Here is a 22,612-nt window from a genome sequence, read left to right as displayed (position 1 = left end):
CGATAAGTTTCGACGATCATTCGGCTGAGTGTCCTACCACCAGTAAGTGTTTGGCAGTCGGTGGCAGGGGTGGTTTTAGGAGTGCCACATCGGTAAGATTGCATCCTGACGGCGCAACTGGCGCCGCTAAGGGTGGACCCGGCGGTGAGGGTAGATTCATCGGCGCCTCGTATCGGGGTAACGTGATATTTTGTATCGGACTAGTGGCGGTGGATCCAAGGATCCATCGGGCTATGCTCTCGCAGCAGCCGCAACACACGTCCGACATGCCCTGTCGTAACCCCCGATGTAGGGCGAGAAACAGAGCTGGGTTTACGAAGGCATGTACGTATGCAATGTGCAGAGTCACCTGGTATAACAAACGAAACCGCGAAACTCGGTGATTTAGATGCGGCATGTAATAGCACGATATAAATTGTACATGTAAATCTACAAACACCGATACGCAAAATTAGATAGCAACGTAGTCATAAATTGGAAAGAGAAGTAATAGGAGCAAAAAATCTAATATTTGTCCTGGAGTTTAAAAAAAGAATTATATAGCAAAATTAATTACGAGAAAATGAAAAATATATTTATTTATATGAATTTCTATCCAGATAAACAAAAATTGTATTTAAAAGAGATTTTTTAAGCGCGATTTTATAAAATTTGTACGTGAAAAAATATTGAAATTTTTATCTAGTTAGGAAATAAATAAAAATCATCTCTCTTTCTTAAATTTCTTCACTGCATCACGGTTTTTGCTTTGCCAAAATATCGGGAGTCTATGGAGAAGATTAAATGCAGCTATTTCATGCATAGCTGCTACGACGCTGCATCAGCAAAACTGCTGCGTTTTTTCGATGCCTAAGTTTTTCGACGCGCATTTGCTTTTTTCGAAAATTTATATTCTCGCAGGAAGAAATTCTCAGCTCGTAGCTGCGAATTCGCTCGATCAACTCACGATTCACGATCAGCTGTATATTAGTACGATCGAACAAGAATTCCACTTTCACGCTTCGTGTCTCTTCGCGAACTTTTCGATTTATTTCTATCGCAATTTTGTATCGAAAATCAAATCAATGTTGTTCCACAAGCTTCATAATATTTCACAGGTGTTTCAGGCACCGTGCCATGTCAAATTATAATGATGAATGCATAACATTAATATCTGAATTGAAAAAAAAAAAATATTTATTTATAGATGTTGTGCTCTGCTAGACTAGATTATTAACACTGATATTTGCAATTTATTTCAATCCCGTGATTGCCGCTACTTGAGACTTGTCACAATTAGATTTATTTATATCTATAATGTGTCTGTGCACATAAGCTGTTAATATACTAATTATTGATTATTTCTGAAGAACCTATCTTCTGAAATTAATAATTATTATTTGCGAAATAAAAAAAAAACGTGATATTAACTATTGTTTTTTTTTTACGAAAACAAAATATTTATTTTGCGTGAAACATTTGTATGCGGTACGCGTATTAATATTCGCATGCTGATATCGCAAGTGCGGATATTTATGGAGCATAAATATCGATAGTGTCTAAATTTCGTAAAAGCCAATAGCAGAAACAAACTTCCCATTATCTCATCCCGTCGATGCTCTATTCATTCTAATTACCTCGACGCCCGTAGGATTGCCTATAACAGGATGGTGCACTAAGGTAACGAAAAACAATGGTCCCCAGAATATGACGTATGCTGCCGTTATGACCAGGAACATTTTCACCCTTTGCACGCCTTCGCGTTCCATTCTTCTAAGGTAATTCCTCATTTTCCGATGCTCCTCGACGGCGCCTGTCCTCTAAAATATATCGAGAGATGCCATTTCTGAATAATTTTAAATCTTTATGGGCTCTGATCTTATGGCCTCTGATACTCGTCTGCCGCTTTCATTGTCACATTGCTTGACACATACATATGTTTTATTTGCATTTGTAAGTGTAAAGTATAAAAAGCAACGAGTGTATCCAAAAACTAATTTAGAGATAATAATTATATTTAAAGTAAAAAAAAAAAATTATATAAATTATGGGTCGATAAAAGTGACGGTTTAGCAGAAAATTTCTATTTTTTCGAAAATTTAATACATGCAGAGACGCTTTATGCATGGAAAATTATTAATATAATGACTTACTTTCGGCGTCGTGCCGTTTCTCGTGTCAACCACACTGTCTTCGGTTGCAAGCGCATTAGTTGCACCCTGATGTCCACCTGTCACATTAACGAGTGTTGTGACAAGGCCAGCTACTCGTACCTGAGAGATAAACGCAGTTGTTTGAAAATAGAAAAGATTTATTAATGTTTTATCAAAATATATAAAACTCTTAAATAGGAAAATATCTTCTCGCAAAAATTTAAAATATATAAAAAGATATATAAAAATCGTCCAAAATTTTATTCCAAGTTGATGTTATATTTTTATTAGCATATACATAAATTTTTTTCTTATTTTGTAATTTGATATACACTTTTATTAGTGTACACAAGTTTCGATAGTTATACATAATAATATCTTGACTAATTATTAATATATATGATTGATATTGTCGCTCACCGCTTCGACGTTAGCTTTCGTCAAATCCCTGTGCAATTTTCTCAAATGAAAGAGCGTGAGCGCCACGCAAATGATATTGATGACAATCCAGAGAACGTTGAGTATATAGTGACGAAAAGGGCCATGTATCAATGGGCAACTAGGCGTATTGTGCCCGCTTTCCGTGTTGGCCGCTAAAGCTCCGCTGAGAAACGTGGGCCCCAAATTTATCGTTATACTGGCGAACCAGATCATGAAAGTGCCAAAGAGCACGCACTGCAATGAAAAATCGTTAAAAAATTCACGAAAAAGAACTTTCCCATTCGCGTGATATTTTTCTTGAGTTTCACGAATTTTGCAAGCTTCTAACGTTTTGCGAATCGAACCTTACGAATTTTTCTTGGTAAAAAATTTTTTAAATAAAGACTTTTTAGAGATTTTTACGAAGATAGATAAACATGAATCTTGTTTTTAACATATGAAAAACATATGAAATGTAAATTATTATTGCTCTTATCTGTGTTAATAAGATACAATGTACATGTATCGTGTTTCAATTAAAACACGATGTTGTGCAAATAATTTTTGGCGAGCTCCGCAAATATTCATTCGAAGTTATTCCAATCTAATTATTTGATCAACGCTAATAATTTGTATGAACTTATCTCCCATAGAGGTAAATTTAAATTTGCAAATTTAAATTAAATATCGATGCATCTGATTCATTTTTTACAACACAATAGGATATTTTTATACAATTATAAATTTGTAATGTAAAACAAAAATATTTTCAGAAATCATTAATTGTTACGGTATTATGTAAATTTTTAGAAAACATAAATTATTATATTTATTTATTTGATTAAACGCAATTTAATTTAGAATATTTTAATTGACTTGTTTAACGAGTTTACAATAATCCCAATGTCTTTGTTTCCACTTTAAAGTGGTTCGTGAAATCCTGTAATCCGCAATTGATCCACCATTTTAAAGAACAGAGACCACTTTATCGGAGCCAAGTTTTGATCAAATACTGTTACAATCGGTCATCGGAAAATACAAGTAATGTTATTTTAAATATTCTTTGTTTTATTGAAAATATTGTAATGAATTTCCATTTGTTACAACTTTTAATATTTCAATATTGAATATCTTGATAATTACATCGCAAGTCAAAATTCTTATAAATTTCATTTTAAATTAAATAACAAGTAAGTTTTTTATTATTTATTTAAAATTTATTTATAATATGATAACATATTTCGTGACAAACTAATAAATTATACTGAAAGAAATTAAATTAAAATCTCTGAAGCTGAAAAACGCAATGGTTAAAATACTGCGAAAATTATTCTGACGCTAAAAGCACAGTTATAATGTTCTTGCGTATATCGTAATAGGCATTTTACATATTTAACTATCGTCGTGTCATTAGAATTTTGTTGCTGCAAAAGCGAGTCGGCTATCGCTTGACGTGCAAATTATCGCGTTAAATTAATTTGGAACCGACTGCTATTACATGCGCCCAGAGAAGCCGAATCGTTGGGGAATTAATTGCACGAATTTAATGTCTCGAATCACTGTCATCGCATAAAATCTCTCATAAGATTTGCAAATTTTAGAAGCATATTTGATGAATTTGGAAATAAATGATTTTTTTATACGAAAATTCGCTATTCTTTCTCGCGATTTTCAAATTGAATTTGTTGGTAGATAAATTGAAATAAAAAATTTCTTCTAAAGCAAAATTTGTTTTGTATCGAATGAAAAATTAGATAAAAATATGGAACACTTTTTTAATAATTTACATTAAATTAAATTAGACAACACTTGCAAATTAAAACATTATTAATATATATTATATTTGAATTTATTATAATTCAATATAAAGATCATTTTAAAGTTGATTAAAAAAATTCATTATATTTTCTTTTACGAATGATTAATTCGACTTGTTAAACGGACTTTTTATGTTTTTTTGCTAAGAACGTTAATGTCTTACTGCGACGGCGCTATTAATTTTCCTTGAAAAATTTAATTCATCTCGACAGTCCGCATTGCGTGATGCAGACAGTTTGCACCGCAATCAGTCACCACTAAATTCGTCGCAATGCTGCGGTTAGGTGGAAATCTCTCTCATTCCGAATGCGAGATGAACGACCATCGTTAGTCAAAATCACGCGGTTTGTTCAAATCAATATTTTTGATCAATTGCTTGCCATAAGCAAACCGATATAAATTGGCTTGAGTATACGTAAGAATATACTTAACAGCGATATATTTTATTAAGTGAATATTTATAATCGTAGAGATTTGACACAATTATTCAATTATAATTATAAAGGTACAATTGCAATAAGTATTTCAATTTCAATATCGACAGACTCAATAACATACAATAAAAATACGAATGTTATAAAACATATAAACAGATAAAAGTTAAATGTGAGATTGAAATTTTTTTGAAAATGGAGGATTAAAGGTTACAAGTTAAAGTTGTGAATTAGAAGAATTCAAGACTAAAAACTGCGACAATAAGTACATATGTTTAAACTTGACTCAGAAATCGGGAGTTTACGAACATATGCGAACTGACATTTTAAATTAAATGTTGCAATATATTTAATCATGCGAATGGAAATCACATCAAATGCGCGCGCTATAATTTTTACCTGGGGCGAGTCCATCAGTAGAGGAGCGGCGAGATCTGCCTCCTCGTCGCTCTCTGGAAATACCGGGCTGTCGTTTAACACGGTTGTTAGCATATTTACCGTGGAAACGGTCACCAGCAACAGAAAGGCAGTCTCGACTAGGGAGCACTTGTTAACGGGCTGACAATTCAATATACTAGAGCCAAGAGGCAACAATATAGCGGCTCTTGCGCAGTCTACCATGGCTTGGTGGAATAACAATCCCTGGGACCACCTGTAAATCCCAGGATAAATGTGCGTCAATATGTTCGTTCGTTATTCCGTCCGTCTCTGTATCTTTGTCTATTTCGCTATTTTTAGACTCAACATTGCATTCTATAAAATAACGTCTTATTTGCAATTAAATTATATTTAAAGTAAAAATTTATAAATATACAAGCAGTATATTTCTAAAATGTGATACATCCAACTTTACCAAATTTTATCTGTTGGCTTTTTTAAATATGATATGTCCATCGTGTTCCATATCACTTATCAATATTTATACTGAATATCGACTAAACTAAAAATTCTGTTGAAACAACTTTTACTTGAAACATCTATTTAAATTTGATTGGGAAAATATTTTATTTGCTTGTAATCTCTAAAAAAAAATATTATTTATTTTCTCTCAACGTTCTTGTTAATAAAATTTTATAGATTGATAACACAGAATATGTTTTATACCACATTTAGGAACATTGCAATTTCTCATGTATCATATTTCAGATATTTTAGTATATCGAGAGATAGAATATATATATTTTGTTTATTCGCAAGTACATAGTAAGTATACAAAATTTTCGATAAACACGTATGAAATTTATCTGGTCACCTGGCTACAATATACTTTCCGAATTAAAGTTTAACAAGTTTCAGAAAGATACTCTTTCACCAGATTAAAGTAAATTCACGTACGTGACATAGATAGAAAGAGTTGACTTAACTCAATTTTATCCGAATTTCAAAAGTTATATTACAGTGAATTCGCTTTATTTTATCGTAATGCTTCTATACGAATTCATGCAAATAGCTGAACATGGTAATAGATTTGAATATTATGAAGGTATAAAGGATACAATAGAGCAATGCACATGCTGTACATGTGTTCCATATCGCGAACCTATGTTCTCTCCATTCGCAAAAAATTACGGTCGTATGACTTTTAACAACGTTGTACAAAATGCTCGCATGTCACGTCCAACAAAGCGGTTTTATTTAGCTAACATCGGTCGAATATCATAATGCGGGTATTTCTGGTGTTATTTCCGGATCGAAACACGACGATCGTAAAGCACCGTTCTTCGGACGGATTATTATCGTACCTGCGCAGCTGTCGCTTCGCCAGTATTAGCGCCATGAGGATGATATTCGCCCCCATCCCCAATGCACCGAGGCTAAATATGACAGTGGCCTCGGTCATACCACCGGGATGACACTGGAACACCTTAGTGGCGTTGGACGTGACATTCCCGGAAGCGCCGATGCCGAACCTCAGATTAGCTCCGATCATCGCTACTGCTGAGCCTGCACAAAAGGAAATCACTCCATTTAATCACCACTATCGAACGAATGTTTTTACGATGAATTGTTAGAGTTACAAAATACTTTGGAATTCTCATCTCAAGATGCGAAAAAAAAAAAAACGATTTGATTCATATACGAAATATTTAGCGCAAATATATCATGAAGTCATAACATAAAATTATTAATAGACAGATGTTAAGTAAAGATTACTCTTAATCAGTACAGCCTATAATTACGCAAAGTTATGTTAAGTGCAAAGCAGGAATCTCCACTGCTACTAGGAGTTGCGTTAAGAGCTATTATCAGTGAAGAGCGCGAGAATCTCAGGCATTTCCATCTTTCGCTAAATCTCGAGTTACCCATGCTTTCCAATCCGGTTACTCTAGTTAGGTCTTCATTATCTCCCGTGCTTTGCGTGTAACTAGAGGTAACGAATGCTCGATAATCAATCGTATCAATGATTACAGAATAGTGAAAATGATCTCTCATGATTTTTATCGATTCAATTAAATTTTGATAGAAAACAAAATTGAAAATAATTTGATATGTACAGAGATGTAAATAATTGAGATGTATAGGCCATATAATTTAGCTTCTCTGAAACCTTTTGTTGATGTGCACTTTAGATGATTTCAAAAATGATGTTGAATATATAAAATTAAATAATAAAATATTTTTGATGGATTAATCATTCGTAGCTTGTGATATATTTCGTTTTATTTTTCATTCTACGAATAAAGCATGATTTTCATAAAATAATATTATTTCGCTGGCTTTCGATCAGTAGCAAATTTTAAAATGTCGAAATATATCCCATTAAATTGTTTTACGAAAAAGTTACGTTCACATTTCAGTTTGGATTTTGCTAGTTTAAACTCATCGAACACAGTATCATTACATTTTCGAAAACAAGCGTGAAATATCCAGCCAGTTGAACGCGATATCGGTTTATTCTTTCGTCAGGATTCAGTTGCGTGCGCATTTTGCTGAAAGAGAGGTGAAGAAGCAAGAAAATAGAGGAGAAATTGAAAAGGCAAGCACATTCGAACTTTAGTATATTTCAGATAGCGATATCTGAAATATACACAATGTGTGTCGGAACCATCATATTTTTCTTCACTTACAGATTTTTGATATTTTTTTTATGTGCAGTCGATTTTTAGAAATATCACGATATGTAAAATTAAATTGTAAGAAGAAAATCTTTTATAATTAGCTTTTTTCAAGAACTAAGCTTCTATATTTTTAGTTTCTATATTTTTTAAACAGATAAAAAAATTTAGGTCACACGCGTATGATATGGATTAACGAAAATTTCAATCAAAGGGTTGAAGGAAAATTTCATCTTTAAAGTTCAAAGAACAATCATCAGTGTATATTCCAAGAGTCATTGCTTCAAAGCGCTTGCCGCAAGATTATATATCTTCTTTCCTGCCTTTAGGCAAAATCACTCGGTTCACGTTTACCAGAATAAATGCGAGCGCGCGTTGAGTTCGAAACGTTTGGTTGTTTTCGCGTATATACGACCCACATTCCCGACTCGTGACCCGCGTTACCCGAAAGAGATGCAGCTATTCGAGAAGTGTTAACCGAGAGAAAGAAAGAGAGAAAGAAGAGCAGAAGAGATGAAAAACAACTCCAACTTTATTCGACCTGTAAAAAGTCGGCCAGGCTTGCGCTCGGGTGATTGTAGTACCTATCAGTGTACAGCTAAATCAGCGAAATTAAGCGGCATCCGATACGAACTAATTTGATTTCAGGTAGCTGCAGTTAATTGTGTTAGGAACTACGAGAATGAAAAGAGAAAATATTCCTGTCGCCTGTTGACGCGCGCGTCTCATCATGGCTCGAAGCTTCGTCTACGATTATAAGATTTTCGTAATTTTAGCACCATTGAATCTCTCTCGAGAACCTCCTCCGTCTGTCGCCAGTCTTCCTCTTGCATTTTTTTGCATTTTAGCAAGTCAATCATTTTGAGGTGAAACTGTTATCTCAACTGTTATAACTGTGAATATTGTTTTTAGGAGGGGCAGAAGTTTCGGGGCAAACTTTTTCATCGGTTTTACAGTATAAATTAAACTTTTAATGTAAAAATATTAATTAGCGTTAATGAGAAATTTAAATATGACCAAAGTTTTTCAATTTTATGATAATTTAAATATTTACGTGGCACTTTTTCAGTAATTATGATACAAAAGTAACTGAGGTTACAAAATTGTTACAAATTAAGAGTAGATAAGCAATAGAGAATTATGGAGAGGATAAGGCAAATTTAATTTTTTAGTCATATTTTCTTTAATAATAAATTATAATTCGGTTATTTTGTTTATTCTTATATCTTATTCTTTTTCTTCTTTTGTCCTATTTTATTTATTTTCTTATAAATACAGAAAAACCGAGTATTTTTCATTAATTTCACGACTGTCAGTCAGCTTCGTCATGGATCTTTTGAAAGCTTCTTTCATCACTACTTTTTCAACTTCGGAACGATTGAAAGCTGCTTGGCAATCAGCCGTTGCGGGTCTTCTCTCTTGAAGAAATCGATCGCGATAAAAAGTTTCACTAGTCAAAGTCAAAAAGGAAAACCGCCCAAAAGTATACTACTACTGGTCTTTTATATCCGTCGGTTCCGATCGGTTTTAAGATGCGAGTGAATTGATGTTATTATAGAATCGATAACTATCCTTGTTATAGCTTCTTATTGATCAATTTTCATTGTGAGGTTCTTTGCATTATCGTAAATCAATAGAGATATGAGGCAAAAAGCGAAAAAGATTAAAAGTGCCTCTTAAACTTTTACTTTCAATCGAAGCAATTGCGCTCTGAAGTAAAGTGCGGTCAATTTCGTTAATTAGTACATCAATTAAACTTATACCACAGAAAACTAAAGGAGAGATAATATTACTTCCTGCATTCTAAAACAAGATCTCGAGAATCGATTTTAAGAATGGATTTTAAGGTGAAAATTTATAATAATGGATATCAGATTTCTGTCTAAAATAATCTGCTTAATTAGAAATTATAAGAATTGATGTAAAATAACACGCCGTTGATAGAAATTCGGAGGGAAGAAATGTCTTCAATTAAATCGCGACGAGTAATTTGTGTTTTTCGACGCATTTTTCTTCTCGGCTGTCCCACGAATCGTAAATTTCCATCTGTTCAAGAGTTTTTTGCCGAGCCGCTTCCAGAAGGCGCCTGAAGGAAATCTCATGCATATTCACGCGGAGATGACATAATTCAATTTTAGGTCGCGGTACATCAGCACCGAGGTTCCCTTTAACTACCTCGCAATTAACCTGCTGATAATTCGTACCGCTGCGGGTTAGTCTTTGCCCTGCCGTCCAAACGTTCAAAATGACTTTTCGCATGTTTCAAAACTTAAATGTGTATTCAGCTGGCTCCAAAACGAAGTTATCTCTCGCGGGAAAGTTTCTCCTCGCGGCGTTTTCCCGTTTCGTCTTTGCGACTTTTACCATGATTATTTCTGAGCAACGTGAGGGTACACGTGAGGTACAGGTGGTGTGTTGAGATGATGGGATAGAAAAGAATTCAAAAGCAAAACGATTCATAAATTGCTCTACATCTACGAATTTTGTTCGTGAATAAAAAAAAGTGTCGATATTTTTATTTTTAAATATTATACTCTTACATTTTCGAGATTTTATTTTTAATATTTGACATAGAAGCGTGTAATTGGAGATACATTTTCAATCAAGTTATAGAGCGCTTCGTTAAGATTTTTTTGAGAATCAACAAATTATATCTTAGTTTTCATGAAAAATCGAAAAGATTTACAGTATTTCATCAAAGTTATACAATAACATAATGAATTTGTCTTAAGAATGAAACTCTTTGCGAATATCAGAATTTAGTTTTTTTTACGAATTCCTGAACTGTATGAATGTTACTTGTAAATTTGAGTATATCTGATTTTTTCTATAGAGACCAAACAAGAAAAATTCTTTATAAATTATGCAGATTTCAAAATGTTGAAAGTATGGCATTACTGAATAAATATCGTATAAAATAAAATATATAACGGAAGTTTAATAGTACCTAGTTTCGCTGTTGTTTGCATATGCAAATTTCGAAACTAAAACTTTATAATATCTTAATCTTGATAGTATAAGACATTACCATACGTTTTAATTTTCTACGATGGCATCAGATTAAATAATAAAGAACAATTCATTATTTGCAATATTTTTGTGGTTAGATATAAAAAGGATTTTATTCTCTTTTTTATCTTACTTTATATAAAACTATAAAATCTTGCCCAATGCTACCACATAGATGTCATTCGTATGCAAAGGGTTAATAAACACTTACGTGTGCAAATAGGATATTGGTAGCTGATACGCGTTTACAGAGATAAAGTGGGGCACGTGAATTCCGATAGAAGCGAACGTAATAGGATTTAAAGCAATCCAATTAGTCAGACCTAAATAAATTCGTTAAATCTTGACGAGGTTCCAGCATCCTATCTTTTTTTTCGTCTCACTTACTGTTTTCTCACCTTCATTTTTTTCCCTTCCTTTTTTAAAAACCTCAGTCAACCGTGAGATGATTCTTTCTTTCGCTTGGACGAAAACGAATAACGAACCGAATAATTCGTCTGGCCGATCGGAAACTCGAATTGGAGTACAATTTATCGCGTAATAATTTTTATAGATTTTTTTTTACGTTTATTAGTTCAATATTTTCGTATTATTTCATTGAAATTGTTGCTATTTATTTTTAATAAATGTAGAACAGACGAAGACCAATAAATATTTCCAGAATATTATTTCAAGATGTTGTAAAAGTTACTGAAGTTATCTTGGGGCTTGGAAAATAGCAAAGGAATAAATATTTATATGGATAACATTTTGTCTCTTATATCTTTAAATCGCAATCAGCTGTTTCCGTTCCTAAAGATAACGATTTTACGATGTCTTAAATAACTTCGATTTGTAACTACAATATTGATGTACAACAACCGTTTTAATACGTGGAGAGAAGAAAGCGTATATTATTTATACAATACTACATTTTTTTAACTTTTAAAATATATTTTATAATTATGATATATATTTACATGAATATATTTATATGTCACGAAGACTATTCGCGTAAAGCAAACATAAATATACACGCTATTTCTTGAAAATATCGGTGTTAAAATTTGTACGTAGAGAGATAGGATCCTTAACGTCAATTGCTGATAGAGCTGATAGACGGGAAATGGAAATGTGGTCGAGTTGAATCTACATCACATATGAAATCATAATCTAAAAGGAGATAGCTGAATCACGTTTATCAAATTCAGACTGTTGTTTAGGTACAATTGAGTCTCACTGTGTTAGCTCAGTGGAGCACTGCGTCTAGGGTATAATTCGGGGAATGCATCACGCGCATTCTCCAAGTTTATCTGAACATGGGACTGGAACAACCGCCCGGAAATCCGCAGCGGATGTATCCCCGCTATTGAAGTCACGCGATTGCAAGACGTGCTTTGATTATTCCGTCCTCGGCAATCATGTCGCGTGACTAATTAAATTTCGGGAAAGGGTCGGGAAAGGGTCTCCTCGCGCTCATGCACGCACAGAGATCTGATCGAGCGTGCATCGGTAATGCCGAACATCATCAAAGATGTTAATTACGTCGCGGCGGTAATTGGATCTCGCATGTTCGCCGTCATCTCAGCGACTGAAAGTGGTCGGTGACGTATTCAAGACCGCTCGTCTTTAAACGCGTGGCATTATTCATGAATACCGCTTTCGGGAATGATTAATTTGTGAACTGCCGTCGCGTTCTAATTCGCCGCTTGTCGCGTATAAGCCTACGTGTGTTACGTTAAGCCGTAATTCATATGAGTGTGATAAATCGCATATTTATTAAATTCGTTAAGATTTAATTCGTTTGTTCGTTCTTTTGCTCCTTGAAACAGGTGATAGAAAATGTGCAAACTTATATATAACATCTCTAATGTTTTTATATGAATTAATTAATGTGCATAAACGCGATAAAAAAATAACGAATTAAATTAACTATAAAGAATAAAATTAAAATGTGTAAAAAAGAAAGTTTTTGATGCTTGCGTTTTTGGAAAATTGCAAATACGTGATTAAGTTCGCGATTGCTATTTTATGATATAATTCAGATACAGGTAATCTGATAGATGTATGTATAAGTCATGTAAAAAATGCATGAAAACGTACAATAAAAATTCGCCTTTAAATTTCACGTCTTGAGCAGTTTGTCAGGATCGCCGATCGATCGCATCAAAAGTCAATTTTGCTGGCGAGGCATTGTGAAGAAGTTGCGCGATATGATTCATCGAATTTTTTCCATCGCTCGTTCATCTTCGCGAGCATCCTAAACGCGTGAAATCTAGAAGCTCGATATAAAAGAAAGCTGTAATCTTAACATTTTTTCAAGAAATGATAAATTTACAAAAATATATTGAACAACTTTTTTGGCCTCTGAATAACGCCTTGGACAAAAATATATTTCTTATTTAAAATAACAAAGAACAGTAGAAATCTTGTTTGAACATGTGGTACATTTGCAAACAAGAGATTAGATTTGAATAGTGTTGTTCCTCATTTATGTTTGCAAGTGATGCTTTTATCCGCCTCTTGTCGAGCAGTGATGCAAACCAATCGATCACCGCCTGTCAAATTTAAGATGGAAGCCGAGTCTGCTTTATCATCGACCCGGACTACTGTAGCCGACTACTGTTGTCTCTGAGCTACTTATTAGCCCCAAAACCTCAAACTCACAAATCAGAATCAACCATTCAGTGAACCGCCAAGATCCGGTTTGACCCTCGACAGATAGAATCTATGGGCTTTATCGGGTTGCTATAATATATTGAAGGTTACAATCTTGGCAACGTATAAAGGATTCACACTATTGACTCTTTTAAAGTGCGTTATATTATTCAGAGAATTCGTTACTGAATTTCCATTACTGAGAGAGATTTTGCTTTTTTTTCTTATAAAATTAATGGAACATTTTAATTCTTTTTCTAAATATGACATAAATCTTTTTATGATTGAAATAATTAATACAATTTTATACACACATATATAGTGCACTATCTCTTACATGTATAAAAATTTACGATGTTTGTGATTTCCCAAGCTGGTTTTAAACTTTGTCGATATGTTACTTAAATTGGATTTATTTTATTTTTTATTATTATTATAAAACTCTGTACCAATTCATTATTTTTTTATCTCGGTAGAAAAATTAATTCATATTTTTAATGGCCACTAGAGAATTAACTTTATGATTAAAAAGATTACTCTGAAATTCATTAGTCAATTAATTAAATATACTAATGCAAAATTACGATTACATTAATCACTTCGTTACAGGACTTAATCCGAATCATTACACAAGCTAATCTGACCAGCGCAGTAATTACTGCAATCTAACCACAGTATTACGAGATTAATTCTATTTACTCGTACCACACTTTACAAATGACATCTCATGCTTCGTGTTTCTCAAATTGGTAAAAATTGGGGTTGAATTCAATTTGTGACAGAGATAAACAAATAAAAGAGATCTAAAGGAAACCTAAAGAACACAACATTCTCTGCGGCATCAAAGAATGGCTGACTGTTATCAACATCGATATCACTTTTCTCGCATTTTTCTCAGTATTACGGCGGGTAAATGGAATTTCGAAGGTATAGAAGGCATTCTTCCGACCTTTGTTTAAGAACCTATTTTCCGAGGTCGCGACTGTGTGGCTTCCGAAGAATCCATAAAACCTCGATACAAAAATTCCCATCTTTTTGCGACTTTCCGATGGTTGCCGTCATATAAACCATCGCTGTGCAATGGTTCGTAATTTCAATAGCTATAGATGGAGGGTGTTCAATATCTTCGGTCTTGTGCGGGTTGCTTTCATGCGCGGATATTCATCGGATTCGGATCGAATGGGTTGCTTATTTGACAATAAACTGTTTGCTGCTAAGCATAGAAATTACCAAATCGTACGAAATTAATAAGAGAAAATGTAACCGAAATATTTTTATATATTTTGAAAGTGTTTATTTAAAAAGTATCGCGAATATATCTGCCTGTAAGAAAGCACGGATATTTATCTACATATGTATATATTTATCTACATATGTATATATTTATTTATTCATATTTTAGATATATATTTATTTATTTATATTTTTTATATTATTTACATAATATAATTTACATAGTATAATTTTTTCTTACAATATATTTCAAAGCAGAGTTATATCACATGAACTCATATTGCTCGAAATAAAACGTATGCAAAACATCTATGAAAAGTTCACACGATTTGTATTTTCTCGCGCGGTTAAATGTCTAAAAAAATATTTTTATCGCGTACAGAAAATATACATTAGCTCGAAAAAGTTGACATTAAAATCCAAGTGATCTTTTACCTTCTACTCTTCTCAATGTTCCATGAACGTCCTGTCGAAACATAAACCTGAGGGGATTCTTTCTCACCGCTCCTAGCCACCCTTCGTCACTCCTGTCATTGTAATCCCTATTCCCTCTTTCTCCTCAGATCCCTCACTAGTCCTTCTCCCTCGTAAAATTTATTCCGACTTTTGAGAAACGAATATTTTATCCCCGCGGGTCTCCAAATATTATTCCGGCGACTCGAAACTGGGTAATTCCATGGGAATACATCCGCTGCCTCGAGGCTGACTTGCTGGCGAGGTTCACCCGCGGCAATGGGAATTCATTGTCTACCTGTCTGAACAGTGAGTTCTCGCTCATGCAAGTCCGAGGTTTTATTTAAAATTTAAAGGATAGTCGCTACAACAGGAACCTGAGTATCACTTTGCGAAAGATATGCAGCGTATGGGACGCGCTGTTCTGGTTTTCTTCACATTCTTCTTGCGTTCCTTATGCAAACAGTGACATCAATGCACGCGTTATTATCTCTTGCTTTCAAGTTTGATGTGACACTTTCTTGCAGTGTTTTCTTATCCTTTACAAAGCTCAAATATTTATAAACGACACATTAATTGTATATAAAATAACATGCTTCATATGAGTGGGAAAAAAATGAAATATTTTCTGTAAAAATCGGGATATTATGCATAATATATATTACTTTTATTAAATATATTATATAATAGGATAATTGTTGGGCGATTTTTTATATCAAATTCTCAGTGTATGCTGAGAGCTTTACAGCGCATACTTATATATGCAGATTTTTTTATCAAGCATCAAAGATATTTTTATGCATATATATGCGTTAAACAATCTTATTTGCATATCAAATATTAACAAATTTTGATCTGACGTCCTCTGAATTATAATTTTTTAATATTTTTTTAAGTCTTAATGTTTTAATATTTCCTATATATTCTTTAAAATTATATTTACAAAATTATATGAACAATTTTTATGAACAATTATTTTGACGGACCTGCAAACATATCTCGTAAACGTTAAAGACATTTATTCGTTGAACTACAAAGTCGACGATTTAAAATTATGATTTACGAGAGGAATCTTTTCTTCGTTTAATCATATTGATTTTTTAAATCGCCAAATTTTTGAGATGAATGCCTCACTTGAGAATTTTTCTCACGGCTTATGATACAAGATCAACTTTATGGCGGGTGGTTCCCGGGCGCAAATCCGCAATTTCGCGCCGCTTGGACGCCTCGTGTTACGGCGTTAAATATTTGCGGAGAACTCACGATCGAGTCGGGGACGACACTCTCCGTGCGACGATTACTCGTCACCGTGGTTACACTGTAAAGCGTTTCCACGCGTTGATGAGGCAAATGGAACGTGCGAAGTGTTCGTTAATCATCAGCGTGTCTGGTCGCGAATACACAAAGTCCGATAATTATCGCCATAACTTCTCGCTTGCCGTAAACCGATATTGTTTGCATGATCCCATTGGTCGTGCAGGCGTTGCGAGAAAAATAGTGGGTGGTTTATTATCGCGTCACATCGCACATCGCGATAAACTAGTTAAATTTTTCCCCGGTACAGATCGCGACCGTGACGCGATGTTTTCTTTCTCGTCGAGATACAAATGGCAACGCGATTGTGAAACTGTCGTACAGTTTATGCTTTGTTTTGTAAGTAATTTTTCATCTCTTTTATCTTTTAATCTGCGCTCTAAAACTATGAGTGTTTTTTCAGTTATAAATTCTTTGACGAATTTGAAATCAACTTTATCTCAATGAAAATTTATGATTGCTATTATTTATAAATAACTATTAATCCTTAAAGTATATAAATTCTCGAAATTAATTAAAATTATTAATAGTTTTTATTTGTCATGAAAAATTTTAAATGTCTCTCTGTTAAAGCTATATTCTTAAGTTTAATTAAAATTAATTAAATTTTTTATTGTTTTTTGTTCAAACTTTAAATTTTCTTGTTAAAAAAGTTAATTTCAAATTTACTAAAAACTAAATGAAAACAATAAGAATATTTCTACAACATTTCGTTTTATTGCATCGAAATACATTTCAAGCAGAAGAAATATTTTAGCAACTAGACTTCTCGCTGAATAGAGCAAAATTATACAGTATTTTCAGCGTCTAGTACATTTAGTTTCAATGTTTACAATGCTTTCTGCGAGAATATTTTCGAGTCAATCTTTCTTTGTCTTATATAAAAATCTGTCTTATATAAAAGAATGTAGAATTATCCTTAATAAGAATATTAATACATTTTATAAATCAATATAAATTTTTAAAAACATTTATTTTTTCGGGACGTAAGTAAGATTGTGCAAATTTTCTAACTTTTTAAAATTATTTTTTCTTATTTTTTTAAATGTATTATTAAATACATTTATCGTCTTAATATAATTTAATATTGTGTTATAAAGAAAATTTTAATTACCAAATAAATATTATTTTTAAAATATATATTATGAATTTTGTATATTTATTATTTGTTTCAAGTTAAAGATTAACATAATTTTTCTTTAACGTTAGAAATATCGGAATAAATATAATAATGAATAACCATAAACATAACGTATGACTAATATGAATAACCTAACCTAACCTCAAAATCATATGCATATCTTATTCATACTATTCTAAGCATGAAATCGAATTATGTGAGCCTTTTGCTTTGCATTAAATCTACAAGCATTACGTGCGCAGTTAAGGCAGCAGACAAGACTTGTACAGACGCAGTTTAATGTTAATAAAATCATTTTGTGCAATATTGAACTATAGGATATTTTATTAAAATTTACCTTATAAAAAAATCCTATTTAGTTTGTGATATAGAAAGAAAAAAACAACATAAAAAAATAACACTTTCTTCTTATTTTACATATTTTTCGAGACATTTTAAATATAATTATATTCTTCTATTTAAATTAAAATAATAATTCGTTTGAACATGTCATCTTTTAGTTATTCTTATTTTTTAATTATTATTTAAGAAAATGCAAATCCGATATTGATGTGATTATTTAATATAAAGAAATTATTTAATAATTAATAATAATTGTAGTATCGAAAAAAATATTCACATTCGTCGCTATAGATGCCCATGAGATAATAATAATAATTAACGTCTACAACGTAGATTTATATACATTACAAAATGCAAGAACATGCTAATATTCGCTTCTTCCTTCGTGTAATCTTGGCCTATATCCAAGTTTAGCGTTCCAGAACGGATCTAATGTCCCGCGGGGAATGGGACGAGTAGAATGGTTAATGCAGGAGCGATAATCCGCGCACCATTGCCTCTCACGGTCTATAAGTTCGTTCACTTTTGCGGGAAGCCACGAAAATTTCCCTACTCGCGCACGAATAAATTCGCATCGCAAAGAAACGCCAGCGTGATTTATTCTATTTACGAAATATTGTAAAGTGCTACGAGGAAGATATATTGCCAAATATTTATTGTGTGAATATAGAATGAACATATATGTAATAAATGACATATTTATGGTTAACTTCTGTCACAAACTTTTACGCAACTCCTAAATCAAAATATATAATATTTTATCTAAAATACTCTCTCTCGATGTTAATAGCAAAAACGTTACCTACGTAATATCGTTTAGATAACATTAATGCGGATAATCGCATGTGCTATACGAAACCTAAAAGGATTTTATTCCTAACCATCCGGAAAATTTTTACGACTGAGCAATTTAACTGGAACATTAAGATTATCTCTCTTATCTAAACCCCGCAAAATTGGGCAACCCAAATGGTCATTTTTCAGACGGATTTCCCTCGAATCATAGATCTTGCGGTTTATCGAAGATATACGAAGTATAAACAAGCTATTTTTCTTCAACTCAGAGAATCCGTGGAATTCTTTTAATCCCATCCTCGACAATTCCCATAGCATGTATTGACTGAGGAAAGGAGAAAAAAAATTGTCAATGACAATAATTACTGTATATCGAATCGTCGGCGCGAATATAATAAATTTTCACTATCCGTTAGTATACATGGACATTCATTCAACTCGTTAAAATACATCTCACGTTTCATAAAAAAAATGGAGTGGTAGCTTTATTAATATGAGCTTCAACGTGATACTAACGATGTGACCAGTGCAACCCAGTTTGCAAATGTGCGAAAACATCGAAATAGCCGATGAAAGTTTGACAATAAATTAAGCACTACTGCATGTACTATTACATGTACTAGATCCAAATTAAACGCCCTGTTTTAATCTTTATTTTATTCTTGCTCTCTTCAATTCGTGTACATGTACACACTCGTTAAATAGATTTTTATAAAATTATTTTTTTCCCATTGATTGCTTCAAATAATATCTATTCGTGTCTAACGAAATAAAGTCTATGAGTGCTTTGTGCCATTAAAGAGTTCTGAATTATAAAATACTTAGAGGCGTATTAAAAAGCTCCGGCATGAATGATAAACTACATAATTGGGAATCTACATTACTAATTTTCCACACGAAGCTTTTCCTTCATATTCTAAGATTGAAATCGAATTACGTTCCTCTAAAGTAATTTCAAGATCAAAGCTACGCTACTTGCGTTTTGCCGTGAGCGATAGAAAATAGAAGATGCGAAAAACAGCGAAGTAAAGTGCGGTTTTACAGTTTTCTGGAAACGTATCGCGTTACATTCGCGATTAATTTATAAATTTCGTCTTAAAATCCAAACAGATTATAATTTAATGTATTATATATAGTTTGCAACTCCCTTATGGATGAAGAACTAAAATCGTGTTTATTTCCTTTATATAACTTCACAATTCCCGGCAATTCCGAATAAATGTCACGTGTAGTTACGCATGGTTGCGCTGTAACTTTTTCTCGCCTCTTTTAGTTTTAATTGCGCCGGTAGAAAATTTTTTCGACCACTTGCACATTAAGCGTAAATTATCTCACTGGAAATATCGTGAAAAACTTTTAAGATTGATTATGATACATTATAGATATAAATTTAGAAAACAGTTGTAAGAAATAAAATGGATCGAGCAAAGCACATTTTATTTCTTTGAAGTAATGTTTCAGAAAATATTTCTTAAATAGTAACAAAATAGTAACGATTTATTAGAATATTTACTAATGTTAAAGTTTTACGAAGTTAAAGTTTTTATAAAAATCCTAATAAAAAATACATCGCGATATAAAATTATTTTGCAAGAAACAATTGTACTCTTTTCAAAGTTCTGTTCGTGGAAAGTTAGAAACAGATTTCAATTTAGTGTGTTATATATAGCCTGCAACTTTCTCTTACAAGAAACTAAAATCCTCGAGCGATAACCGGCGATTTTGCTCAATATGTGCTTTCATGTTTTCGCAGATTTTTGCGAGATGCGACGAATTTTCAGTTACAAAGACCACCGCTCGAGCCTTCGGATAAAAAAAGATCCATTTGTGAAATTGTCTTTTGCTCTCTCGACGCTCACACTGTGTATATCGAAGCGAAATTATATATTCCCGGAGAGAAACGAAATATATCGCGACAGGAGTGGTCCATATCCCATGTGATACTCGAGCTTTTACCGACGATATAGAAGATACAATTTTCGCGGATGCTTGCCATGATAAAATAAGCGAGCATACGGGATTTTCATTTTCCATGCATTGGATTTTCACACGTTCGAATATTTCTTCAATTTCATGAATCTGTCGCAAGTCTTCTTCATCATTTTTGAGAATGAATGTATAAGAATGTTAAGATATATTTTTTTTTGTATTTCAAAAAAATCTTGTTAGTCATTTTCGCCATTAATACTATCTTATTTCTTATGATACAACAATGATACAGCGAGAGAATCAATAAAAATTTTATATTCTCAATATTTATCATTTATCACCATTAATCGCTTACTGCAAATGGTCCATTTTGTTGATTGCTCATGCTCATGGACGCGTATCGTGCATATTATGTATCTGGCATGTGTGTATTCCCATAGTATTCAAGTTGCTCTATAGAGATGTGACATAATTCTGCGTCATACTGCATGCTTATGGTAAATATCATAGCGCGGCAAACGAGTCATGACTGTTTCTTTCCCTCTCCATCTTATTAATTCTCTAGTGACCTACGATGGAAATGACATTTGATTACAAATTTTTATATATTTTTTTTTTCATTCTGAGTGATATTACTGTGTTAAGAAAGCTTAAACGTTCTCACAACCTTTTAATTTAGAGCAATATCTGTGATCAATTTTTCTGCGTTATTCTGAAAACTTCTCTATTGCACTGGCAAAAGTTTAAGCTTTAATTCCAGTTTCACCTTTTAATCAGTTTTGTCTATCATAGGAGGAAATCTCTCATAAATATACTATTTATTCTTATTTGATCAAATACATTATGAAAATTAGGAATTAGATTTAACTTTTGGTATAATGCAACATTTAATTTATATGACTATCGAAAAAAATTTTTGAAATAAATGGTAAAGAAATAAATGATTATAAATACATCAATTATTTTAACTTGGTTGGCTAATAATTCCACAACGTAAATTAAATTTAAATTTAGCTTTCAATTTATTATGCCATTTAGCGCTGAAATGTAGCAAGGCGTGTTCGTTAAGTCAATACGCACATTGCTGACATTGTAATCAATCTTTTGACATACAAATGAGCTGTAGAAACCTTAATCAAGTAATTATGTCTCGAACAAATGGTTATACGAGAATACAAAAATATTAATAAATTTTAGACTTGTATATAATTAATGTGAGAAGGTATGATAACCAATTTTATGCAAATCATTGAGAATCTTTTAGATAATGAAGACTAACAAATCTAATCTATACCTTCAAAAAATATGCGCATTACTTATGATAATATTGCAATATTGCTTATTTCGCTATCGCGAAAAATATGTTCGTCAAAAAAAAAGAACAATACAAGTTATTTCCGGCGAAAATCGAAATTGAAGAATGTTCACCTGAAATTGGCAAATCTCTTTTGCCTTCCATTTTGCCACGCTTTCTGAAAAAAACTACTGCATCTCTAGCGATTCAAAGATGCAGGCGGATTGATGCGAGGTCACGTAACCCGAATAAGCTTATTGCGTCTTCATGAATGCACCGAATGTTAAGAGCTCTTTAGAAGAACGATTTAAACGCAATGTAGGAAAACGCGCAATATTAAGAGAATCGTGATGAAAAATTTAATTTTTTTCGCGAGAGAATTTTAATTCTATGAGAGAGAGAAATTTTGTTTTAATAAATTTTGATAAATATTTTCACTATATATTTTTTCTAAAAACTTGTGAAAAATAAAATTTTAAACATTTTAACAATATTATAGATAAGGATAATTGACCTAAAGATTTTTTAATTCTTTAATGCGCTTAGAAATTTTTGAAATAAATGATAAAGAAATAAATGATTATAAATACATCAATTATTTTTAC

At 32.5% G+C, this 22,612-nt stretch overlaps 2 protein-coding genes across 4 annotated transcripts in view; one reads left to right on the top strand and one right to left on the bottom strand.

Moving 5' to 3' along the window:
• The window catches only part of LOC145974009 (midasin), an 89,587-nt gene that overhangs the window by 12,765 nt on the left and 54,210 nt on the right, over nt 1-22,612 (top strand). The gene's annotated exons all lie outside the window — the stretch shown is intronic.
• Nucleotides 1-22,612, bottom strand: part of LOC145974015 (uncharacterized) — a 43,682-nt gene that overhangs the window by 1,223 nt on the left and 19,847 nt on the right. For all 3 annotated transcript variants that reach the window (XM_083103740.1, XM_083103741.1, XM_083103742.1), the window contains 6 exons: nt 6,547-6,748; nt 5,204-5,456; nt 2,553-2,807; nt 2,133-2,252; nt 1,617-1,799; nt 38-349 (listed from right to left, as the gene is read on the bottom strand). In XM_083103740.1, coding sequence (XP_082959866.1) covers nt 38-349; nt 1,617-1,799; nt 2,133-2,252; nt 2,553-2,807; nt 5,204-5,456; nt 6,547-6,748 — 1,325 coding nt within the window. The remainder of the gene's footprint in view (nt 1-37; nt 350-1,616; nt 1,800-2,132; nt 2,253-2,552; nt 2,808-5,203; nt 5,457-6,546; nt 6,749-22,612) is intronic.

The sequence above is a fragment of the Camponotus vicinus genome, unplaced genomic scaffold (genome assembly GCF_025532165.1).
Source record: "Camponotus vicinus isolate PSW18456_S1 unplaced genomic scaffold, iyCamVici1.0 SCAF_7, whole genome shotgun sequence".
Lineage (NCBI taxonomy): Eukaryota > Metazoa > Arthropoda > Insecta > Hymenoptera > Formicidae > Camponotus > Camponotus vicinus.
Note: the sequence above shows the minus strand (reverse complement) of the source record. Positions and strands in the feature narration are given on the sequence as shown.